Raw genomic sequence first — 23973 nt, 5'->3', positions numbered from 1 at the left:
CAGTCTTTGGTAGGAAACTGGAAGAGTAACAAAGGCTCAGTGGGGGCAGAAATAGTATTAGAATGATAGAACAAGGAAAAAGAACCTTGTCATGAGGGCTTACAGCATAAAAGGGAAGGGGGTAGCCAGTAGTTTGAACTGAGGTAGAGAATAGGTAGGTGAACAGAGGGGCTCAATAATGAATTAAGAGGGGAACTGATAGGCTTTCATGAAAAGGAGAGTCTTTAGTGCTCATTTGAAGGTGCGCTGATAGAACGAGGGAATGAGTTCCAGAGCAGTGGGACAGCAAAGAGAAATTTAGGATGTGGTGTGAGAGGAGGTGACAAGAGTGGAGATGAGGCAGCACTCGGTGGAGGGACAGAGAGGACACATGGTAGATTATACAGAAATAAAGTCGGAGATGTAGGAGGGAGTAGTTTGATTAGGGCTTTATATGTGATGGGTGAAGCTGACACAGTGCTGTGGGAGGGGTAAATGAGACAAGTGGCCTCATTAAGGATTGATTGAAGTGGAGAGAGGCAGGAAAACCAGTCAGGAACATCTTACAGAAGTTCAGACGGGAAATGACAAGTGCATGGATGAGAGTTTTGTTCATTATGAGGGAGTTCTGATTCTTGAGAAGGATAGTTCTCTCATGAATTTAGGGAGGTGGCTGAAGTTTCAGACTTGGAGTTTTTCTTGCCATTTGGCGAAGAAACTCATTTGCCATTTCGTTCCATTACTTTAAATTTCTAGCCTAACATTTTGTCTTGGCAGGATCAGGGCAGTAATGGCTGTCCTCCTCAGATCCATTGGGTTATGGCTGATCTGCTGATCAAGGCGGGATTCCTGGCCATGCTGCAGGCTCAGATTCTGGACATGTGTCTGATATCAGAGCCTCATGGTCTCTGGATAATTGACACCTGACACCCTCCCAGGGTTTTCTACACCCATCATTAAAAAGTGATCGTACTAGAGAGGCAACATCCGTTCTCTCTAGAGGAATTTGGAAAGTGACTGTCAACTCACAGTTAGCTTCACACCTTTGCATGATTGCCTTAGGAAACATGGTTTCCATTTTTGAGGGGAAAATCCATTCAAGGGTCTCTACTAGGTCAAGCTAATTTTTTAGTGGGAGAGACGTCTTATCATTACTTTACCATCAAGCTTATTAAATCAGCAACTTCTGCTCTGCTGGTGGCTGAGAGGTGACTGGTTGGCTGTGACCAAGGACACCTGCCTTTGAGGCTGAGGGATGCCGCACAACAATTCTGGTTAAATGGTCATTAGACTATGGCTAACTCAAGACTTCTGATGGCTGTGCTGTAAATCAGACATTTCAGTGCCAGAATAGGATAACGCCAGTTATTGTGAGGAAGGGTCATTAAGATCCAGTTGGACAATGTCACTTCAGTAGCTAAATTAATTTAGCAGGAGGTCAACACTGGTGATCAGGAGGATCATGCGATGAGTGGAGATTAATGTTCCTATCATTGCATGTTCCAATCTTTGGAAATTACGTTTCCAATCCAATCCGTAAATGGCAGTAGATTCCTCAGCAAATAGACATTTCACCTTGAAGTCTTTTAGCATACTGTGGACATGTAGAGTCAGTCGGAACTCAACATGATGGCATCTGGGTTGAACCACATTGTGGAGCAGGTCTAATCCATAACAAGGTTTCTGAGGGCATTTTTGGTAGATGGTTTCTTGGAACTTCTTATAGAAGAGGGTGAAGCAAAGATAAACTCTTTTTATGGGGCACTATTGTTAACGTGATTGTTTTTTATATAAAATATGACACACCCAAATTTCATTTACATTTTTTTTATAGATATACAGACAAGAACAAACAAAACAAAAAATGATTTGTATATACATATATGTTTAAAAAAATTAAAAGTCAACAAACGAATATTACAAGCAGTCAAATAATGAGGTAAAATGTAACTGTGATTAATAATCAGATAGTAACTTAATACACATAAATTCTGAGTCGCACAATATTGTTTACCCATGAAAGTGTGGTTGTTCCATGTTATCTCTCTCCAAGAGAGAGATAACACTTTTTTACATGTAAAATAACAATGATTTGTTCAGCATGCAGACATCAAACTGCGTTTCACAGTACACGTTATGGTTCTGATTATTCACAAAACACAAATGTAGCTTAGTGTTTAAAAGAAGCTGTGAATATGGTACAACAGTTAGAAGATATAGAAGGAACTTAATTAGCTGTTGACATTAACCTCTGTCTCAGTAATCAGTTAATACAAACCTCTGCTTAATGTGTAAGAACAATTAAAATGCGAAAGTAAACTCCATGTATCCAAATAGTATAATTCTAAACTGCAGAACACACTTAAAAATCACCCAAATGGGTTAAGTCATCTAAAGGCGGGTAACCAATCAGCCGCTGTAATTTACAGCAGCTAATTATCTCCCCCAGGGCTATCCAATTAGCCCTGACCGCCGGCAGTTATAATCAGCCCTTAGAGCCCAGTTTTTTCTCGAAAACACATAGGTCCGCAAACTTTTCCCATATCCTATGTGTTTTTGGACAAAAATAGACATAGGGTATAACTGGATAGGGGGGAAAAAATCGGTGCAAATGTAAAAAAAAAAGTGAAAACAACTGTCAGCGCTTACGCCACCCACAGCTCCAGCAGCCATATATTATAGCCAATAGCGCTGACTAACGTATAGTATAGCGAATAGTGCTGACTGACGCTCCTGCAGCCATGAGTGGAGCCCAATCAGCAAGATATGAGGGTGGAGCGGAGCACCTGTCTGTTTGTGAGGAGTAATGGTTTTGGCGGTCGGGCGTGGCGTGTGTGTGGAGTGCAGCTGTAAGCGCGGATAGCATTACCCAGAAGTGCCAGAAACGCTGGCACCACCAGGAGAAGATGCAGAAAGCTCCATCTTCTGCCATGAAACCCTGACAATGAGCATGGAACCCAGGGCATGAAGCCCCTGACAATGAGCATGGAACCCAGAGCATGAAACCCCTGACACTGCGCATGAGACCCCTGACAGCAAGAAGGTAATTTTAAAACAATTAGAAGCATTACTATAGGGCATAATTTGTAAGAGGCATTATAGTGTGTGGGGCATAAAATTGTGTCAGGGGCATAACTGTGTGTGGCATAATGTATAATGGGACTTACAGTGTGTGGCATAATGTGTAATGGGCATTACGGTGTGTGGCAGATTGTGTAATGGGCTTTACAGTGTGTGACATAATGTGTAATGGGCATTATGGTGTGTGGAATAATGTGTAATGGGCATTATGGTGTGTGGCATATTGTGTAATGGGCATTATGGTGTGTGGCATAATGTGTCATGGGCATTACGGTGTGTGGCATACTGTGTAAGGGGCATTACTATTAGGAGGAAAAATGACAAATAATGGAAGAGGCATGAATCAGGATTTTTTTTTCCTGCGGTGGCCAATGTCTGGGCATGCAGGTTGTGAAACTGGGGTAGCTTTTTCCTGCAAGGCCATGCCCCTTGCAGTGAGACCACGCCCTTGCAGCGAGACCACACACCTTTTTTGGTTATTTTTAAAATGTCTATGGGGGGTGGGGCTGCATATTTAACTGTTCACACTGGTAGACACATTACCTAGAAACGGACCTGTTTGTTTTACCAAAATGCCATGGGGGATGGGGAGGAGGTGGGGGTCAGAAACTTTTTTAGCAGGGGGAAGTAAAATCTATAGTTACACCACTGATTTCATAGGCAATTTTTTCTAAAGTAGAAAGTTGCATCTGAAACACCAGCGGGTATTAAAACATTCTGTACTACATAGATGTCAAAATAATGAAAGACTTCCCTGCTCAGCCATTTTTAAGTAAACGCATATGAATATACAACATGACCTACCTTGTCCTGAGGATTCATTATTGTCATTAGGACACTAAGGAATATCCCGATGTCCGCACGATACAACATAGCTTGCGACAGGACACAAACATCGGCATGTGCATACACACTTGCCGATGTTGTCTACAACGGGCGGCGGTGGGGGGAGGAGTGGGGTAATTCTGCACTCGGCAGCATGGCCCTTATGTTGCCTGTCGTACCTGCATGCAGGTCTGATGGACGATGTTGCTGACGACGCACGAGAGCGCACATCGTCAGCAACTTTGTGCATATACACTGGACGATATCGTGAACGATGTGTGCAAACCGGGCACATTGTTCCGATATCGTTCTGGTGTGTACGCACCTTGAGATCTTGATACTGGAGGGTCATTTGACTTAGTGATGAGGGCTTCCTTTGAGCAAATACATTTGCAGCCTTTAGCCTTTAACTGTATTTATTGGGGAGTATTTTGGTGATCATCCAAACGGACCTATTTCATTGTTTACAGTGATGTGAGAATTTGTAAAATATTCTGTACTTTTTCCCACCATTCGGTCATGCAGTGCTTATTTATTAGGTGTCATAGTTACTTAGAATACAATCTTAATGACCTTCAATTTGTAGGTGGTTTGTTTTGCCAAAGACATGCTGTTCCTTTCCACACTCCCTTTATACATTTGCCAATTGCAGTGTCAAAATGGGTCATGAAGGGCCTACCGGCGGAATGCAGTGGCAATGGCCCATGCTCAAGGGGTGTGGCCATCCTTTAATTCATTCATTATGCAGATAAGGGTAGTGATGTGCCAGGACCGCTAAATCTGATTGGCAAGAGGACGAATATTGATGTAGTGTCCATAGAAATTAACCAGGCCCCTATGTTCATGTGTGGTCCTGTTTCACCAGTTAAGTGACTCTCTAATCAAGTAACAAATATAATTCTAGTGCACATTTTGGAACCTGACTCCTAGAGGATAACAATAACAATAAATAGGTGAGGTTAAAAGGCCATACAGCATACAGACTAAATACAATAAATGAACCACTGAATTGTGTTTCTTCTTTGTAATAACGATTATCCAAATAGACTTCCAGGGATGGATTGCAACTTCTTCACAAGGTACTGTATTTTTTTCCTCAGTGTTATGTCCTGATCAATTATAGAGCAAGGTGGTATACTGCCAGTAATTAGAGCTGCTTGGTCACACAGTCCTTAGTTTCTCAAAGTCTCACACCAACGCGTTTCGATAGGTATATCTTTATCAAGGCATACCACATTGCTCTATAACTGATCCAGACTGTTGTATCGAGCTACAGTATAACTAAGATTTACTGTATACCACTGTTGGAGTATTTAAAATCTTAGGATTTTATCTGTTGTATTTATCATAAATAAATTGTTATTCACTCCATGTGGAAATTGCTGAGGATTGACTTACATTGGGGCTCCCGCACCAGGGTGCTTGAATTTGGAGTTACTACAATAAGAATATAAAGATACCTTTATCTACACAGTCACATACACTATTTAAGGGAGTATGGTAAGTCGGTCATTATTGAAGCTAGAATACGGGGTTCACCATATTATAGTATTCAAAGAAGTTACTACACATTTGATTTTTCTTTTCCTTTCATGTCCACACACCGAGAAAAAGAATACATTGGGAAGAAGTTGGAGTCCATTCATGGAAATCTATTTGAATACTCGTTATTACAAAGTAGAGACACTTTGTATGGGTTAATTTATTGCATTTAGTTTATATGGTGCAGCGCCTTTGAACCTCACCCATTTATTGTTCATTGTTATTCCATATTTCCTGTTTTTCAGGAGCTGGTTTTGGTACATTTTGGGCTGCTATTTCCACCATTTTTGTGCCATGACCCTCCTCTTCCTTTTTTCTGGGCTCATTCATGGGGCCCATGGGGGATTTTCACTACAGCTGTGATACAGTCTGACCCTGCATGCTCTTTAGAATGTGTTACATCACTAATTTTTGTTTTCCTATTAATGATTTTCATTGAAAAAATGGGGTATGGGACTCAGGGTCGACAGTGCATAGGTCAACACCCACTAGGCCGACACCTATTGGTCGACAGTGGCTAGGTCGACACTAGAAATAGGTCGACATGAACAAGGTCGACATGAAAAAAGGTCCACATGAGTTTATCTTTTTGTGTGTGTCATTTTCTTTGTAAAGTGACTGGGAGCCCCAATTAGTGCACCGTGTCCACTCGTATGGCTCGCTTCGCTCACCATGCTTCGGGCAAGGTGCCTCGCTGCACTCGGCACAGTTTACCGTTCCTCATCGTAGTCCACGTGGATCGTAAAGTATGAAAAAGCTCAACAAAAAGAATTTTTTTTGAAAAACTCATGGGTGGGCGCGCCTAGTCACACACGGAGCAAAGACAACGGAGGCTTCATCTGTACCTCTGAATCAGGCCCTCAATGAGTGTGGAAGAGGCTTAAGAACATAGAATTTGATGGCAGATAAGAACCAGTTGGCCCATCCAGTCTGCCCATTTTTAACCATATTGTTACCTCAAACACTATTTGATCCTTATTTCTTTGTAAGGATATCCTTATGTCTAGCCCATGCATATATAAGTTGCTCTACTGTCTTAGCCTCTACCACCTCTGATGGGAGGCTATTCCAGTTATTCTCCACCCTTTCTGGGAAGTAAGTTTTCCTTAAGTTTTCCCTGAACCTATCCTTCCTTCAGTTTCAGTGCACGTCCTGAAATGTGACCACTGCAGCTAATTGGCATCTGATCGGTGCAACATTTGAATAGCTCTGATATATGCCCATTAGTATTCCCCACCTCTCAAACATTTGAATAGCTCTCTAGACCCCTTTCCTTGTCAGTAGTTTCGAAAATAGTGCCATTAAAGCTACTGTATATTCAGCCTTTGTATTTTTGAGACCCAAGTGCATGATTTTGCATTTTTTGGCATTAAATTGTAATTGCCACCTCTTGACCATTCCTCTAGTCTACTTAGATCATCAGTCATTTGTTTTACCCCTCCGGGTGTGTCTACCCTGTTGCTTACCTTTGTGTCATCTGCAAAAAGGCATACTTTCTTTAATTCTATTTTGTCAGGTCAGGTTGAATTACTACTTTGTTTGTGGACCTTTATAGTGTTGCAGCTGAAGAAGTGCTTTAGTCTAGTAAAAATGTATTTACTTTAAAAACTTGTGTCATTACTGGGTCTGGGGTCAGGTTGCCTTCACCTCTCTGCCAGGGAAGAAAGCATCCCTGTTACAGTGCCCTTATTTTCAAACCTGTCTGAACCACCGTACACCAAAGGTGGGTGTTACAATAGTATCCAACGAAATGAGCTTGAGCAGAGGTGGCAGAGGCCACTGACGGAAGAAGATGCGGAGGCTGAATATAGTTCCTTCTCTATATCACTAAGTGTGTATGCACCATAAATCTGGTGAGGGAGTAATCCCTACATCCAGGACCTGACTATTGAACTCAAGCACTCGTGCCCATAGCGGTTGTATTTTAGGGCAATACCCCCTATTGTTCAAGAATGTGAGAACTGGTATATAGAGACACAAAGAAACCTTTACATGCCAGATTACAACCTGAGATAGGTGAGTGTGTATCTTTTGTGTGTAGATACACACTTCACATTGTCCTCGGAATTACAGTTCACCATTGTGCTTCTCTCTTCATTTACATGTATTAATGTGGAGAAAGTAAAAGGTTAAAATCATCTTCTACACACCTAGGGGTACATTTACTGAGAATCATGTTTGGCTTTTAAAATAAATTGCTGGACGTTGCCAGTGGATTGGAGGCTCTAAATCACTATGTATTTAACTATCTATTTGGCCCCAGCAGTGATACTCATTGGTTTTGTGTACGATTTCAGTCGGATTACTCCCTTTATAAGGGTGTAGTACTGGTGACCGGCGGTCTCCTGACCGCCGGTCACCTTACCGACGCCGGGATCCCGGCAGCATACCGACGCCGGGATCCCGGCGGGGAGGGGCGAGTGCAGCAAGCCCCTTGCGGGCTCGCTGCGCTCGCCACGCTGCGGGCTCGGTGGCGACCTGCGGTCGCCACGGGTTCTATTCCCACTCTATGGGTGTCGTGGACACCCACGAGTGGAAATAGTCCCTGTTGGTCGGCATGCCGACCATCGGGATAGTGAGCCGTCGGGCTCACGGATGAGGTCATGTGACTGTCGGTCAGCTGACCGGCGGTCACATGAATACCACCCCTTTATAATACACTCTGCAGACTATTAGAAGTATGAATCCACTGACAGCAGCCGATTCTAAGCACTGCACCGATCAGTATAACCAGCCCTGGTCCCCTGAGCACAGTCTGGTACTGGAAAATCAGGGGAGAAACTGGCATGGGGTCCCTCTAATTTTCCAATAATCAGCATCAGGCGGAACCAGCTGCGGGTGGGGGGGAGGCTTACCCTCTATAGCAGGGAGCCACACATCATGGGGTCCCACTATCATTATTCATTATATAAAACGGGAGGAGACCGCCGGTCACTATACCGACGACTGCATCCTGGCCCCTCAAAATCCCGGCAGCCGGCATGCCAACTAACAGGGACAATTCCCACTCGTGGGTGTCCATGAAAACCATAGAGTGGGAATAAAACCTGTGGCGAGCGCAGCTTGCCACCAAGCCCACAAGGGGCTTTGTTGCGCTCGCCCTCCTCCCCCGCTGGCCTTTTAAACCCCGGGATCCCAAACGCCTGTCACCCATACCAAACCCCCTACAACCATCCCAAACTAGTCAGCATCAAAAAAGGATCCCCCCTCCTGAAGAACCTCCAGGCCTGGGCCTTAAGCCTGGGGCTATTACCCGTACTCCCAGAGGCAGATTTAGACTACATGGGGCCCTAAGCAAGACACCAATTTGGGGCCTACCTTCTTCAAACAATCCATAGCACTGTATGAGCCTAATTCATAAGTGCGCACTGTGGCCGATGATCACATGCGCAGCAATTGCACTGCAAATGTGTCAAGGTGCTCTTGTGATCTTGCTCGCAGTGAGGGGTATGTGTGTGCGTGTTGACCTCTACATCTATTGCTACAGTATGTAATAATATAGTGCAGCTGTAAAGCACCCCCAATTCAGTGTATGAGAGGGGGTATTAGGACAGAGCTGTGAGTGCAAATGGAGGGGGGGGGGGGTTAAGACAGGGCTAAGAGTACAGAGTGGGGGTATTAGAACAGGTCTATGAGTGCAGAGAGTGGGGTATTAGGACAGGTCTATGAGTGCAGAGAGGGGGTATTAGGACAGGTCTATGAGTGCAGAGAGTGGAGTATTAGGATAAGGCTGTTAGTGTAGAGAAGGGGGTATTAGGACAGGTCTGTGAGTGCAGAGAGTGGGGTATTAGGACAGGTCTATAAGTGCAGAGAGTGGGGTATTAGGACAGGTCTATGAGTGCAGAGAGTGGAGTATTAGGACAGGCCTATGAGTGCAGAGAATGGAGTATTAGGACAGGTCTATGAGTGCAGAGAGTGGAGTATTAGGATAAGGCTGTTAGTGTAGAGAAGGGGGTATTAGGACAGGTCTGTGAGTGCAAAGAGGGGATATTAGGACAGGTCTATGAGTTCAGAGAGTGGATTATTAGGATTAGGCTGTTAGTGTAGAGAAGGGGGTATTAGGACAGGTCTATGAGTGCAAAGAGGGGGTATTAGGACAGGTCTATGAGTTCAGAGAGTGGATTATTAGGATAAGGCTGCTAGTGTAGAGAAGGGGGTATTAGGACAGGTCTGTGAGTGCAGAGAGGGGGTATTAGGACAGGTCTGTGAGTGCAGAGAGGGGGGTTATTAGGACAGGGCTATGAGTGCAGAGAGATGGTATTAGGACAGGTCTGTGAGTGCAGAGAGGGGTTATTAGGACAGGGCTATGAGTGCAGAGAGGGGAGTATTAGGATAAGGTTGTTAGTGTAGAGAAGGGGTGTCAGGAGTGATACAAAAATATAAGTTTCACTATGATCAATCTCATGCTTTCAGGCAGTTTAGCACCTAATACAAAGAACAGAATAAGTAAACATACTGAAGATAGTACTAGTTACCCATTACATGTCAGGTTGTACAAACGCACCACCCCTAACATGCCCATTTTTTATGGTAGATGGAGTCGGGAGTTTTGTGTGCATGAAGTTTACATCATTGCAGTTATAGGGCCTGTTTAAGCATTATGAAGCTGTTTGAAAGTGAAATGTGGTTCTATGTCATGGAATTCATTCTGCTATATTCGTAGTAAAAAAAAAAAAAAGATAAGCTAAAAGTGAAGATGTGCACATGATAACGGGATTCTCTAATATTTTAAGGAAAGCCTTTTCACCCGTACCTGGCAAGGCGAAAAGAAAAGAGAGCAGCTGCGATGGGATGAAATCACCGGAAAAAATGAAAAAGCAGGTGTCCAATGCTGGAGAAGATAGGGCGATGCTTTTGGGGTTCACAATGATGGTGCTCTCTGTAGTTATGTTCTTCTTACTTGGAGTTACGATTCTGAAGCCGTTCATGCTCAGGTGAGTCACATATAGACACTGTTTTAGTTTCAAACAATACATTTAACGATCATAGTCACCTGTAAGATATACTGTATAGCTGTAATACAGATGTGACTAGTGCAGGTAATTATTAGCTAATAAATATAAGCAAATTATGTTTAGCTAATCATTTCATTTCTATGACGCACTCCATGGCAGCCCTGATGTGCGGGTTAGGCCATAGTCAGCTGAGCAGAGAAAGGAAAAACTTGACATCCCACAGAAGATGTATATACCGCGATTTATCAAAAGTACCAACCAACCAGCTCCTAACTGTCATTTTTCAAACACAGCCTGTAACATGGCAATTAGGAGCTGATTGGTTGGTACTTTATCACCGTGCTATTTATCACTCTCCAAGGCTTCATAAATCTGGGCCTTAGTGTGGTTCATTTTTCTACTCCTTGGGCTAGATTTACTAACCGGTGGCTTTTGCAAGCCACCAACTGTATGCAGTTTTCAAGCAGAACTTATAAACAGCAGCATTACTGAACGCAAAACATGCCTGGTTTTGTATTTAGTATTATGACCGTTTTAAATTTCGTGGTCAGAGAATCAGTTGCTTCCAAAAGTCTCCACTTAGTAATTTTAGCCCCTTGTCTTTTTATAACTTTTCATGCTGCACCTGAAAAATACATTGACAGAAACATGGGGGTGGGGGGCTGGGGTAGAATATTGGGACTGCCATGGAGTGCTGTATAGAAATGAAATGATCAGGTACAGATGTGTCCTCATGCATCTTGCCTCAATACACCATGCAGCGGGAGATGCCTGGCGTGAGTGAGCTGACAGGTCCCATGCAACTCCGTTAGCGTCGGGTGTCTACTTTTTACCAAAAATGCATCTTATTCATATCATTATGTGAATGGATGCACAAACAGCTTATGCTGATAAAAATTATATGCATCATGCCTATATTCTCTGTGTGTTTCTACGGCTGTATCTGCATATAAAATGCTACGTTCCAGTGTTTTCTAGGAAAGCACTGCAACATACTATTTCGTATGTAATTGCAGCTATGGTCATACACAGAATATCATATCATCACTCAGAAAATCATTTTAATCAGCTTAAGCTGCTTGCGCTTCCTATTCACATAATTTTGCAAATAAGACGCATTATAATGGAAAGAGTTGCACATAAAGACGCTCTGCGCTACCGAGTCACGCCATGGGCTGTTTAACGTGCAGGAAGGCTAGATGTACGTGGACACATCTGTAAACATCATTTGCTTATTTCTTTTTTACAGACTCCATGGCAGCCCTGACAAATGGGATGTACCCAAGCAATCAATTACGGTAGGGCCAAAATACCCCAATTAAGCACAGATGAATTCATGCATAAAATTATTTAGATCCTGAAATAATGACATCTAGAAGCTAACGTTTGAAAAATGTATGAAGTGATGACCATCCTGCTGCTTCCCTAATAAATCTGTCAGCTTCTTGGAAATAATATCTGTGCAGGTGTTGATATTGTAGACTTATATAGACATGCACCAGCGGATGACTCAAACTTAACAGTAGCGGATGACCAGCGGATGACTCAAACTTAACAGTATCTTAACAAGTGATGTTGGTTTATTGATAGATAGCAGGTATAGCTGTACTCACTGTTACACACTAGTTCTCATGGAGCAGAGCTTCAGAGTACCAGGGTGCATACAGCTTATCAACCGGTGAGTGTTTGTAGGCACTGGGTAGTGGTGCAGGAACACTGGAATCATTTTGGATTACAGGTGATCGCATGTCTCTCTGGAGCTAACTGGAAGACATGTGTCTTCCACTGAGATGCTCTAACACAGGCCTGGCCAACCTGTGGCTCTCCAGATGTTGTGAAACTACACATACCAGCATGCCTTGCCACAGTTTTAGCATTCCCTAATAGCAAAACTGTGGCAAAGCATGATGGGACTTGCAGTTTTACAACAGCTGGAGAGCCACAGGTTGGCCAGGTCTGCGCTAACAGTAAAGACAGCATAGCCCCTGCACATGCTCAGTAGTGATCTTAGTGGTCATCTTGGGATGGGGCGTGAAGCCACCCAGTAGGACAGGAAGACTGGAGTGTGTGCAGTAGTGCACTCCTCATTCAACACAGCTGTGATTGATACTATTACATTACTCTGAATGTGAGCCAATTTAGTCATACTTTAGCGATTCAAAAGGTTCTAGTGTAAAGTACTTCTAAGACAACAGTGAGATACTGTTGTGTCACAAAAGGTATATGCAGGACAATAGTTTTATAAACAGTCTATAATCAGTCAATAATCATCTGTAAACATTCTTGCATTCAGTGATATACTCAGTGCTGATAACTGTATATGCAAGGGCAAGACCTTTCTTTAAACCTTTCTGAAAGTCCAGTACGAGGTTGCTAACATCTGTGGTCTTTAGCTTAGATTTGCACCACTGTGTATATATGCATTTTCCATCATTTGTAATATACTTTTGAAGAATAATTTTTCCTTGCTGTAATAATAATTCATTGATTTTGTTTCCAGAGACCCAACCTAAGTGGCAAAAATAGCCACCGTGGCACTGAAGGAGTTAACCTTTGTGCTGCGGCACCATCTTTAAATAGACCTATCGCCACTTGGTGCCATCTTTGAATATATTGTTGGCGATAGGTGCTGTTCGTTAAAAATGATGTATTTTATGTTGTTTGTGTACCGCAGCACCAGACACTCTCTGGCGGCCGCGGTGATGCATCATATTGCACCGGAGGACAATGTACTGTACAAGGAGCTAAAGTGGATAGATTTAAAGTCATAGCCAATTAGCTCCTAACTGCTATGTTACAGGTTGTGTTTGAAAATGACAGTTAGGAGCTGATTGTCTGGTACTTTATCTCCGTCCACTTTATCTCAATCCAAGGCTTAGTAAATAGACCCCTTAGTCCTGGGGCTTCAGGGTTGTTTACCGACCTCTAGGGGCCAGGAGCTTAGCTTCTGGCATCTCAGCACTACAGGGCAGCAGAGCTGAGTGGTTGCACGCTGGGGGACAGGGAGAGCAAGCCCTCTGTACCCCCAACAATGAGATGGATTGGCAGCTGATTGCTGCAGTTGGGACTGAGTCCAGCATCTGAAGTGATCCAGATCGTCAATCCCTGCTGCACTGGGGAAGAGCCCCAGCAGTCACAGGCTGCAGGAATTGGGATCGATATGCTGGCGTTCGGGATGTCAGCGGTCAGCATACCAAATGCGGCATCCTGATGCTCAGAATCCGGACAGGGGAAGATAAGAATACTTACCTTCCCCCAATGGCCCCTAACCCTCCCCTTTCCGCAGCCTAACTCTAACCATCCCCGGTGGTGCCTAAACCTAACCCCCCTTCCCGCAGCCTACACCTAATCCTCCCTACCTGCAGCCTAACCCTAACCCTCCCCAGGGGTTGTCCCTGCTGCAGTTCTAGGTTTGTAAAGGGACAGCTTAAAACAGGGAAATACTTGAAGAAAATATATCAATGTGTTTAAACCTGTATGTGCAGCACTGGGCCAGGAACACAGATCCTAAACTGCAGTGCTGTGTTGTGCACAGCTTGGTACAGGTCTCAGTCACAATGTACATGTTTCTCAGTTTATTGCTTGAATGTAAAAATGTTTGAAATATATTTAAAGTAAAATACACTTATTTTTTCCCCTGGTGGTCTAGGAAGATCCAGAGCTCTCAATATGCCAACCCCATATGGTTGACACGGTCAAAAGATTGTCAGGTTCAAATGGTTGTCATGACAATGGTTAACACAACATATGGTTGACACAGGTTTTTTCCCCCCATTTTTGGTAATTTTTTCAACTTTTTCATACTTTACCATCCATGTGGACTATGGGCCTAGTTCAGCATGGATCGCTAATTAGAAAATTTGCAAATGGAGCGATTATCGAATGACTGTGCATGCGGAGCGTTCGCATTGCGCACGCGCATGAGGTAATAGCAACAGAAAATGTGTACAGATCGGAAACAATGCAGCCGCTGTTTGACTAACAAGAAGCCAGCGTTTCTGGGCGCAAACCTGCCGTTTTCTGGGGGTGTAAAAAAAAACCGCAGTCGTGTCCAGATTTTTTTGGAGGGACAGATCACTTCCAACCCGTCTCAGTTGCTGTTTAGTGGCAGCCTCAAACCGACTCACATTTGCTCAGATGGCAAAGACTCTTCAATGTTCCTGGATTTGCGTTTGCAAGTGTATAGCGATGCATTCACAAATTTGCACGGGGCATTTTTTCTTTCTGTCAGGGTGGCGTCTTTCTACTCGCAGACAACTGCAATTTCTCAGATTAACAATCCATACTGAATTAGGCCCTATATTTGAGAACAGTAACCTGTGCCGAGTGCAGCAGGAGCGAAGCGAGGCACCTTGCCCGAAGCATGGGACGTGGTACACTAATTGGAGTTTCATGTGCTTAAACCTACAAATTCACACCAAAAAGACATAAAAAACTTGTGTTAGCCTTTAAATATATCGCTGGCTGGGGATCCTATCTGCTTTTCTCTAGAGCTTCAAAGTTAGCTTGAGTAGGTAATAAGAGCCCCCTAGCAGAATCCTGGAATTCAGTTTTGGACGGAACTATCCCCCCACTCTAGACGTGCCGGCATTTTGGTGACGACTGTCATTCCAGTGGGTCTCAGACACGGAGGAGTGACCACTTTCCACTGTCCATTAGGGACTATGTTAAAGGTGTGCATGCCTAGTGCCAGATAAAAAGAGGGCCTACGAGTCCTGTGAATATATATCTTTTGTGACATAAATAAGAATGATACTTCTGCTGAATATTTGTATGTTGTGATACCCCAAGCAACATCTGTAACGGGAAGAGTGTTTTTTAAAGACTTATTGAGCAATAAACATGTTGTCTTTAAGATGACTGCATCTGTATCCTGGGATCAAAAGAATTGCGCAAAATGCTGTTCCGTTTTCCGGCTGTTCTGGGTTGAGCCCAATGCCTCCAAGCTCAAGCCCTCAGCCAACTTTCCTACAGAGACTAGTTCATAGTGAGGGACCAGTGGGAATCAACTGACACAAACCAGGAGGTGTAGCAGTAGTAGTGTGTCCAAGCATACCCAAAAGTAGGCAATTTCAGGCACCGATAGTGGGAGCCTGAGTGGAAGTAAGCGGTTACAAGTGCCGATTGTAGGATCTTGTTGGTGACAGCATCACCCATCAACTGTTCAGTGGAGTCAGTAATAGGTGGTTACTGGTAGTAAGAGGGAATGAACAGTCAATGACCAGTCAATCACCATATAATCAAACAGTATTTCTCTGGGTTTTGGTGCAAAACTGGTCCCTGATGTTGAAGATCTTTCTGAAGAATCAGAGCCCATGGTTGTTCTAGGATAATGTGTTTTTACTGTGAACCATGATCTGAGAGGCCAAAAAGGAAACACTGCTCTCGCTACCAACCTGTCAACCCCCAAGATTGTTGAACGAAGTGTTAGATTTGTGGATTTTTTTGGTTGTCTTCCCACCATTCCACTGAAGAATGGAAAGAAAGGGATACCTGGGCAAATTACCCGCATACTGTCTGCCAGAATGATAAGTTCTGGTCCCTGTGAACTGTTGCGTTGAAGATTTAGCAGATAAAGATTTGTTTTCACCTTCAGTAACTGATGTGATTTATTTCAATCATCATGTCCAGTTTTTTTTCTTACCAAAGACTGAAGCTTGACAAAGAAATTAAATTCCTTTCCTTATAATCTCCATATCCTTTATTAAGATTTATCTACTTAATTTCTCAAGTATCAGATTGTCCATCCAAATACTAATAACTTTGCAGACTGAAGTCGTATCTGAACTTCATTTAATAACTATAACTATGGAAATATTGTCCATAAGATCTTTACCACTTACCTGGCTAATATTTTTTCAAAACATGTCCCCAAAAATCTAGATTTTTTTTAATGAAATTATGTAAATAGTACCTGCTTAAGCCAGATTCAGTATAATTGTATTAACAAATATACAGATTTGTTAATTAAATCATACCGAATAGGCATTAAATAGCTCTTATTAACATAATTTGATCATTTAAAAAATCAACAATTTTGGTGTAATTTTTGGGAAAAATCATTATATACAGTTAAAAAAAAAGTTTATCTATCTATTTATTTACAGTATATATATTTTACCAGTATTTTTTTCTATTGTGTTTTTTGAGGGCTTGTGTCTCACATTTCTGTGGGATCAGCTCCCTCCAAGGGAAAGCAAAATAATACCTGCACATTCTACACCTGCAGTAGTACTCTGGAACTCCAAGCTTTCTGGGTTGCACAGCTCAAAGAGGAAAAATAGAATTCAGAGTCTTCAAGCTCACCCAGAGACAACAGGAAGGCAGAAGGAGGAGAGGGACTTTTTGTGTTCATTTACTTATTTTTGTATATACCTGTATCAGGGCCGGTTCTTAGCTTTGTGGCGCCCCGGGCAAAATATAGGGGCGTGGCTTCAAATGGGGGCGTGGTCACGACGCTGAAATAAAAAATGAAAAAAAAAAAAAGTATACTTACCATCCCCGTTCCTGATCCAGACCGCTGCAGACCCCCTCTGCCGGCGGCGCCGCTCTTCTCCTCTCCTCTCTTCTCTTCGATCCATGGGAGAGACGTTATTACGTCTCTCCCATAGAACAGCATAGACACTAGAGGTCAATTATGACCCCTAGTGTCTGTGCCACTATGCTGTGCGGTGCGCGATGACGTCATCGCGCACCGCACAGCAAAGGTCCTTTACATGAAGGGAAACTAGACCGTAGCGTCTAGTTTCCCTTCATGGAGAGGACCTTTGCTGTGCGGTGCGCGATGACGTCATCGCGCACCGCACAACTAAGGTCTTCTCAATGAAGGGAAACTAGACGCTACGCGTCTGGTTCCCTTCAAAGCGGGGGGGCACAGCAGGGCACTGCGGGGGGCACAGTGGCGTATCTTGCCCTGGTGCGGCGCCCTCCGGATGGCGCCGGCGCCCTCCGGAAGGCGGCGCCCCGGGCAAAAGTACCGCTTGCCCGTGGCAAGAACCGCCACTGACCTGTATTACCAGACCTTAGCCTGGACATGCTGTTTTTCAGTGTCTGCTGCCAGTAAAGAGAAACTGTATATTCACAAGAAATCTACCTACCAAGTCCTTATTCAAGTACCGGTTTTACACTATATAATACTATAAAACAAAATGTTTGTTACGCTTCTTGCAGGACTTCACAATCGTGCAAGAAGATCAACCAGCAGTGGCAATTGTAAGGATCACGCATGACTGCTGGCTGGTAGGGGGAGAGGGTAGGTGTTGCGGGGATGTAGCAGCCAGTAAGCAGTCCAGGCTGGTGACTATCCTATCAGGATTGCCCATAGCAGCTGCTACCCCATGCCCTCAACATAACCCATTCCTATCAGGTACAAAATGCTCTGTTCCTGGACTTCACTGCCACTGGCAGTTGCAGAGGTGGGGCTGCAGCACAATCCAAAATTCATGTATGGCAGCCACAGCAAATCCCCCCACCCCCAGATTTCATGCTGCAGGAAGACTGTCACTTTGTACGTCACTCATAAAAAAGATTCATGTGAGATATCTTCATTTTTTGACAGCTTTTGTCAATCAAACAGTAAAATGACAAACTTGCAGTGCTATTTTAAAAACCTTGAGTGATTTTACAAAATTTTTGCATACACATTTAACAAATAGAGGCCATGCTCATACCAAGTTCAAGTGAAATGAATAGTGATGAAGGTCCACCACTTATGAAACAAAAATGTCCTTCTATTTTAAGCATTCAGATGCAACTTTAGCGCAAATGACTGATAATTTAGAAGGGCTGGCATTCAATTTTTTTTTATATCACAGGTATGGGTATGTTGATTAATCTGTCCACCTCAACTGGCATATGAAATAGGGGTAAGAATTATGCCCTGAAAATTAAATCAGAAGTCATCCAGGAAATGTTATTTTATTTTTTAACTGAACCTTTAGAATCTACATAGCCCTCTTCATCATCATCCATAACAATGGCTGATCTGTCTCCCTCTTGTGTAGACGATGTCATGGATGATAATGCTCATCAGGTAACTCTGCCTAATATAGATGATGATGATGATGATGATGGTGGTGATTATTATTATTATTATGTATTAGTTATAAGGTACCGCAAGTGTTTTGCAGCACCGTACTACATATGGCAGACATTAGAACAATACAGGGCACACAAAACTTAACATTACAGTAACTGAAAAACTAAAGCAGAGCACAAGTAACAATTAGCACCACAGTGCTCAGTACACAAAACAGCTGAGATGTAAGGAAGCAAAGAAGTAATCAGCGTACTACTAGGGGCAGTCAGCCGTTGGAAGAGATAAACAGTAATGAGAGAGAGGAGATGTGGGTATAGACAGTCGCTGATTAGGGGAGAGCTGTAATTGAAGTGTGAGAGACGTGAGCCCTGCTCTAAGGAGCACACAATCTAGGTGTTGTGGGAGACAGACAAGTCTCATTTTGAAGATACTGTAGGGGTCTATTCATGAAGCAGTGAAAAGTGTGGAGAAGTGAGTCAGTGGAGAAGTTGCCCATGGCAACCAATCAGCTGCTCTGTACAATTTTATAGTATGCAAATTATAAATGTTACTTAAAAACAATATCCTTAAATGCATAGTTACTGTAATAGAATCACCTGTACCAATCTCTCCTTACTCTTTAGAAGTAGCATTCTATGTAAAGCAGAAGTGGAGAGAGACTTATTTAGGTGCAACATGGTAGGTGTAACATTCTAGCTGCATAAAACAGAGCTTTAGCCATCACTGTTTAAAATAGAGAAAGTAAAGGGCAGCTGTAGGTTCCTTTTTATTTTACAAGTCTTGTTCTCCGTGCATGTAAGGTTTGTGCTGGTACACAAAAAAAAAGCCATGACTTGGAGACCAAACTCTATTATCTTTTTATTGTTTATCAGCGTCTGGAATGAAGAGTCAAACTGCACAATCCTACAAGCTGATATTATGGATGACTGGGTAGACTGTTCATTCACATGTGGTGTTGATTGCCATGGACAATCCAAATATCCCTGCCTCCAGATACTGGTGAACGTGTCTGGCTCGGGTCATGTTGCTGCTTTGCATTATAATGAAGAAGTGGTTCAGATAAACCCAAAAGTAAGTATACTAGTATCTGGTGATAGTCAGTTCTTCCTCAAATCCTGGTAAACTACAGAGTATAATTCTGTCAAAATCACATTCAAAGGATTCCTCCCCCTTTATACAAATAAGCAAATGCCTGGATTACTACTATCAACTAGGTGCCTACATTTTTGTAAGCCTGTGTTGGTCATCCAGTGCAGAGAACATCAACTTTAATTGCACCTAGCCCTGGCTTCAGGCAACACTACTAGCGTGTGGTATATTTATTACCGTCAGGGACCCAAAGCGGATTAGGGGTGTATTCAATAAGAGTCAAAAACTGCCATCTTGTCGGAAAGATGGCAGTTTCCGACTGGAATAGGTTGGAAGGGGTTCTGACCTATTCAATAGGGGCACATTTTTTTCCAACAAGTTGGGAAACCCAACTTGTCGGAATGCTGTCGGAAAGCAGGTGGATCTGCGGAATACCAGCCGATCCACCTGCTGCTGTCGGAAACGGGGCCAAATCCGTCCGACAAACTCAATCCGACTTGAAAACAAGTCGGATTGAGGTGAGGAGACGGGGAGCGGCGCGGCGGGCTATGAGGATGAGAGGTACCTTGACGGCCGTCCCCCGGCCAGGCACCTCTCTCCCTGTAGTGCCTTCTCCACCGCCGCAGACATCACCCCCGCTGCTAGCTCCGGCCGCCGATCGACACACTGCTCCCCCCGCCTGCTCTCCCCGCCGGCCGCCTTACACAGCTCCCCCCGCCTGCTCTCCCCGCCGGCCACCTCGCGCTGCTCTCCCTGCCGGCTGCCTCACGCTTCTCCCCCCGTCTGCTCTCCCCACTGGCCGCCTCACACTGCTCTCTGCTCCCCCCACGGCTGCTGTCAGCGCACCCGGCAGCCGCTGACAGCAGCGGCAGGACAGGACACAGGGAACGGCCAAATCCGACAGTCGGATTTGGACGCTCTTTGAATAGGGGTTGTCAGGTCCATTCCGACAACTGCATGTCGGAATGGACCCGACTCTTATTGAATATACCCCTTAATCTGTAGTTAAACCAGTTTGTTACATCCACCTGGCCAGCTGGGAGGAAAAGCACAAAACATATTTGGTCCTTAAAAAACAATTAATTAAGCATATCCAGCCATGCATTCATCCCTACCTATGAAATGATGGGCAACTGTATTGTAATGATATTATATTAAAAATGTTAAAAAAAAATCACTTGTAGTGTTTCTTTCCACATTTTTTTTAATTACTAATTTTAAATACACATTGGTAAAACATTTTTATATGTAGCAGTGAGGCCAATGTGATAGTATTTAGATAAAAAATAATTATAAAAACTGGGATACAGATAAAATGCATATGTGCTGCAACAAAACCTTGCATTATATAGTATACAATTTGATAAAAATCCTAAGTATAGTCATTTCAAACCTAAGTCAGTCATAGAGATCAATGCACGAAGAAAAACATTTAGGTTATATAGGCCGGAAATGTGTAGGCCAAGCATGTTTGTTTCTCCTCAGACCTGCTAATCATACTGTAATAGTAATTTAGCCCATGTTTGTATAAAAACCATAAACGTACCTAAGTGTAGGATAGCAGCTTTATATTCGGGGCAGCACACACGGTATCCTTCAGTCCACCATGCCTCAGAAAATCCTTCATTCATAGTGGAGAACCAAAGTAAATTAATGGAAGGAAGACTGGAGATTAGGAAACATTGGGGGTCATTCCGAGTTGTTCGCTCGCTAGCTGCTTTTAGCAGCATTGCACACGCTAGGCCGCTGCCCTCTGGGAGTGTATCTTAGTTTAGCAGAATAGCGAACGAAAGATTAGCAGAACTGCTACTAAATAATTCTTAGCAGTTTCTGAGTAGCTCCAGACCTACTCCTAGACTGTGATCACCTCAGTCCGTTTAGTTCCTGGTTTGACGTCACAAACACGCCCTGCGTTCGGCCAGCCACTCCCCCGTTTCTCCAGACACTCCCGCGTTTTTCCCTGACACGCCTGCGTTTTTTAGCACACTCCCGGAAAACGCTCAGTTACCACCCAGAAACGCCCTTTTCCTGTCAATCATTCACCGATTAGCAGTGTGACTGAAAAGCGCCGCTGGATCCACAGCAAAACTGCTAAATTTTTAGTTAAATAACTAAGCGCATGCGCCCTGCGTGCCTTGCGCATGTGCATTTTGCAACAAATCGCAGCATAGCGAAAATCGGCAACACGCGAACAACTCGAAATGACCCCCATTGGGGGTAATTCTGAGTTGATCGCAGCAGGAACTTTGTTAGCATTTGGGCAAAGCCATGTGCACTGCAGGGGAGGCAGATATAACATGTGCAGAGAGAGTTAGATTTGGGTGGGGTGTGTTCAATCTGCAATCTAAATTGCAGTGTAAAAATAAAGCAGCCAGTATTTACCCTGCACAGAAACAAAATAACCCACCCAAATCTAACTCTCTCTGCACATGTTAAATCTGCCTCCCCTGCAGTGCACATGGTTTTGCCCAACTGCTAACAAAGTTCTTGCTGCGATCAACTCAGAATTACCCCCATAAAGATAAAGGGTGGAGAAATAAAAAAATAATAATTGAAGAAGTGTAAAGGAAAGGTGTTGAGCCAAAGAGTGTGCATACTAAATATAGAGCAGTAGTAAATGAAAACTGGATTATGTGGAGTTTAGGGGAAACTAGCTGGTATAACAAACTATAAACCTGACTCTTCATATAACACTACTGTCAATTATTAGTATTGTCCTATATGCTTGTATATAGCATTTATAAATTAATCAGAATGATAAGGAATACACGAAAATTTGTTTCGCTACATACGAGAATATAGTAGCATGATCCTTTATAACTTGCTGGAATGGATATAGACGTTATGGTAAGAACTTACCGTTGATAACGTGATTTCTCTTATGTCCACAGGTATCCACCAGATAACATTGGGATATGCCGGAGCAACAGCGGAAATGGCACCAACACGGTCACAAGCTTTCAGGCCTCCCAGGATGCATCGGGGCTTCACCATATAATCCCGCCCACTGACTCAGTCAAATCAGTTCTTTCCACAGCGATTAGGCAGGAGCATCAGGTAGAAACCTATTTAGGCGATAAGAACACACATGCACACCCTTCCATGCAAGAGGGAAGAGGTTTAGTGATTGTCAAGATCCTCAAATCAGGTGCGTCAGGGTGGGACCCCTGTGGATACCTGTGGACATAAGAGAAATCACGTTATCAACGGTAAGTTCTTACCATAACGTCTGTTTCTCTGGCTGGGTCCACAGGATAACATTGGGATTCCCAAAGCCAGTTTTAGTGGTGGGGACGCTCCTGATTACACAGGAGGACCTTTCGCCCGAAGTCTGTGTCATGAGAGGCAAAAGTATCCAAGGCATAATGTCTGATGAATGTATTTATGGAAGACCATGTGGCTGCCTTACAAATCTGTTCTGCTGAAGCACCCTGTTGTGCTGCCCAAGAAGGACCTACCTTACGTGTAGAGTGAGCAGAGACATTAGCCGGAGTAGGGAGATCTGCATGAGAATAAGCTTCTGATATTACCATTCGGAGCCATCTTGCGAGCGTCTGTTTACTAGCAGGCCATCCTCTTCTATGAAATCCGTAGAGGATGAAGAGAGAATCTGTTTTCCTGATGGCACTAGTACGATCTATGTAGATTCTTAATGCTCGGACTACGTCCAACGACGCTTCTCCCGCAGAAAGTCCCGATACCTGAAAAGCTGGGACTACAATCTCTTCATTAAGGTGAAATTTTGAAACCACCTTCGGAAGATAACCAGATTTAGTTCTGAGAACTGCTCTGTCTGGAAAAAAACTTAGGAAAGGAGACTTACACGATAACGCTCCTAAATCTGACACTCTTCTGGCTGACGCCATTGCCAGTAGAAAAAGTACTTTAGCCATTAACCATTTAAGATCTGCTCTCTTAAGTGGTTCAAACGGAGGTCCCTGGAGGAATTTAAGAACTAAATTCAAATCCCAGGGAGCTGCAGGAGGAACAAATGGAGGTTGAATATGTACAACTCCCTGAAAGAAAGTACATACATCCTGTAGATCAGCAATCTTTCGCTGAAACCATACAGTTAACGCTGATACTTGAACTCTCAAGGAAGCTACTTTAAAACCTTTATCCAATCCTGCTTGAAGGAAATCCAAAATCCTGGATACTTTAAAAGACCTTGGATTCAAATTTTTTCCAGTACACCAATGAATATAGGCTTGCCATATTCTATGATACACGCGAGCTGAAGAAGGCTTTCTTGCTCTAAGCATAGTTTGGATTACTTGTTTCAAAAATCCCCTAGCTTCTAAGATAGAGGTTTCAACAGCCACGCCGTCAAAGACAGACGATCCAGATGGCTGTGACAACAAGGACCCTGCATTAGCAGATCTGGATGTTGAGAAAGCAGTATCGGTGCTTCCACAGACATTCTCAGTAGATCTGTGTACCAATGCCTTCTTGGCCAAGCTGGAG

General features: G+C 43.5%; 1 protein-coding gene across 1 annotated transcript in view; it reads left to right on the top strand.

The window, feature by feature from the left end:
• KCNMB3 (potassium calcium-activated channel subfamily M regulatory beta subunit 3) overlaps positions 1 to 23973 on the top strand; it is a 48704-nt gene that overhangs the window by 19558 nt on the left and 5173 nt on the right. The window contains exons 2-3 of the mRNA XM_063919615.1: positions 10166 to 10361; positions 19293 to 19491. Of these exons, the coding sequence (XP_063775685.1) occupies positions 10166 to 10361; positions 19293 to 19491 (395 nt within the window). The remainder of the gene's footprint in view (positions 1 to 10165; positions 10362 to 19292; positions 19492 to 23973) is intronic.

The sequence above is a fragment of the Pseudophryne corroboree genome, chromosome 4 (genome assembly GCF_028390025.1).
Source record: "Pseudophryne corroboree isolate aPseCor3 chromosome 4, aPseCor3.hap2, whole genome shotgun sequence".
Lineage (NCBI taxonomy): Eukaryota > Metazoa > Chordata > Amphibia > Anura > Myobatrachidae > Pseudophryne > Pseudophryne corroboree.
The sequence above is the reverse complement of the archived record's forward strand: the minus strand, read 5'-3'. Positions and strand labels throughout refer to the sequence as shown.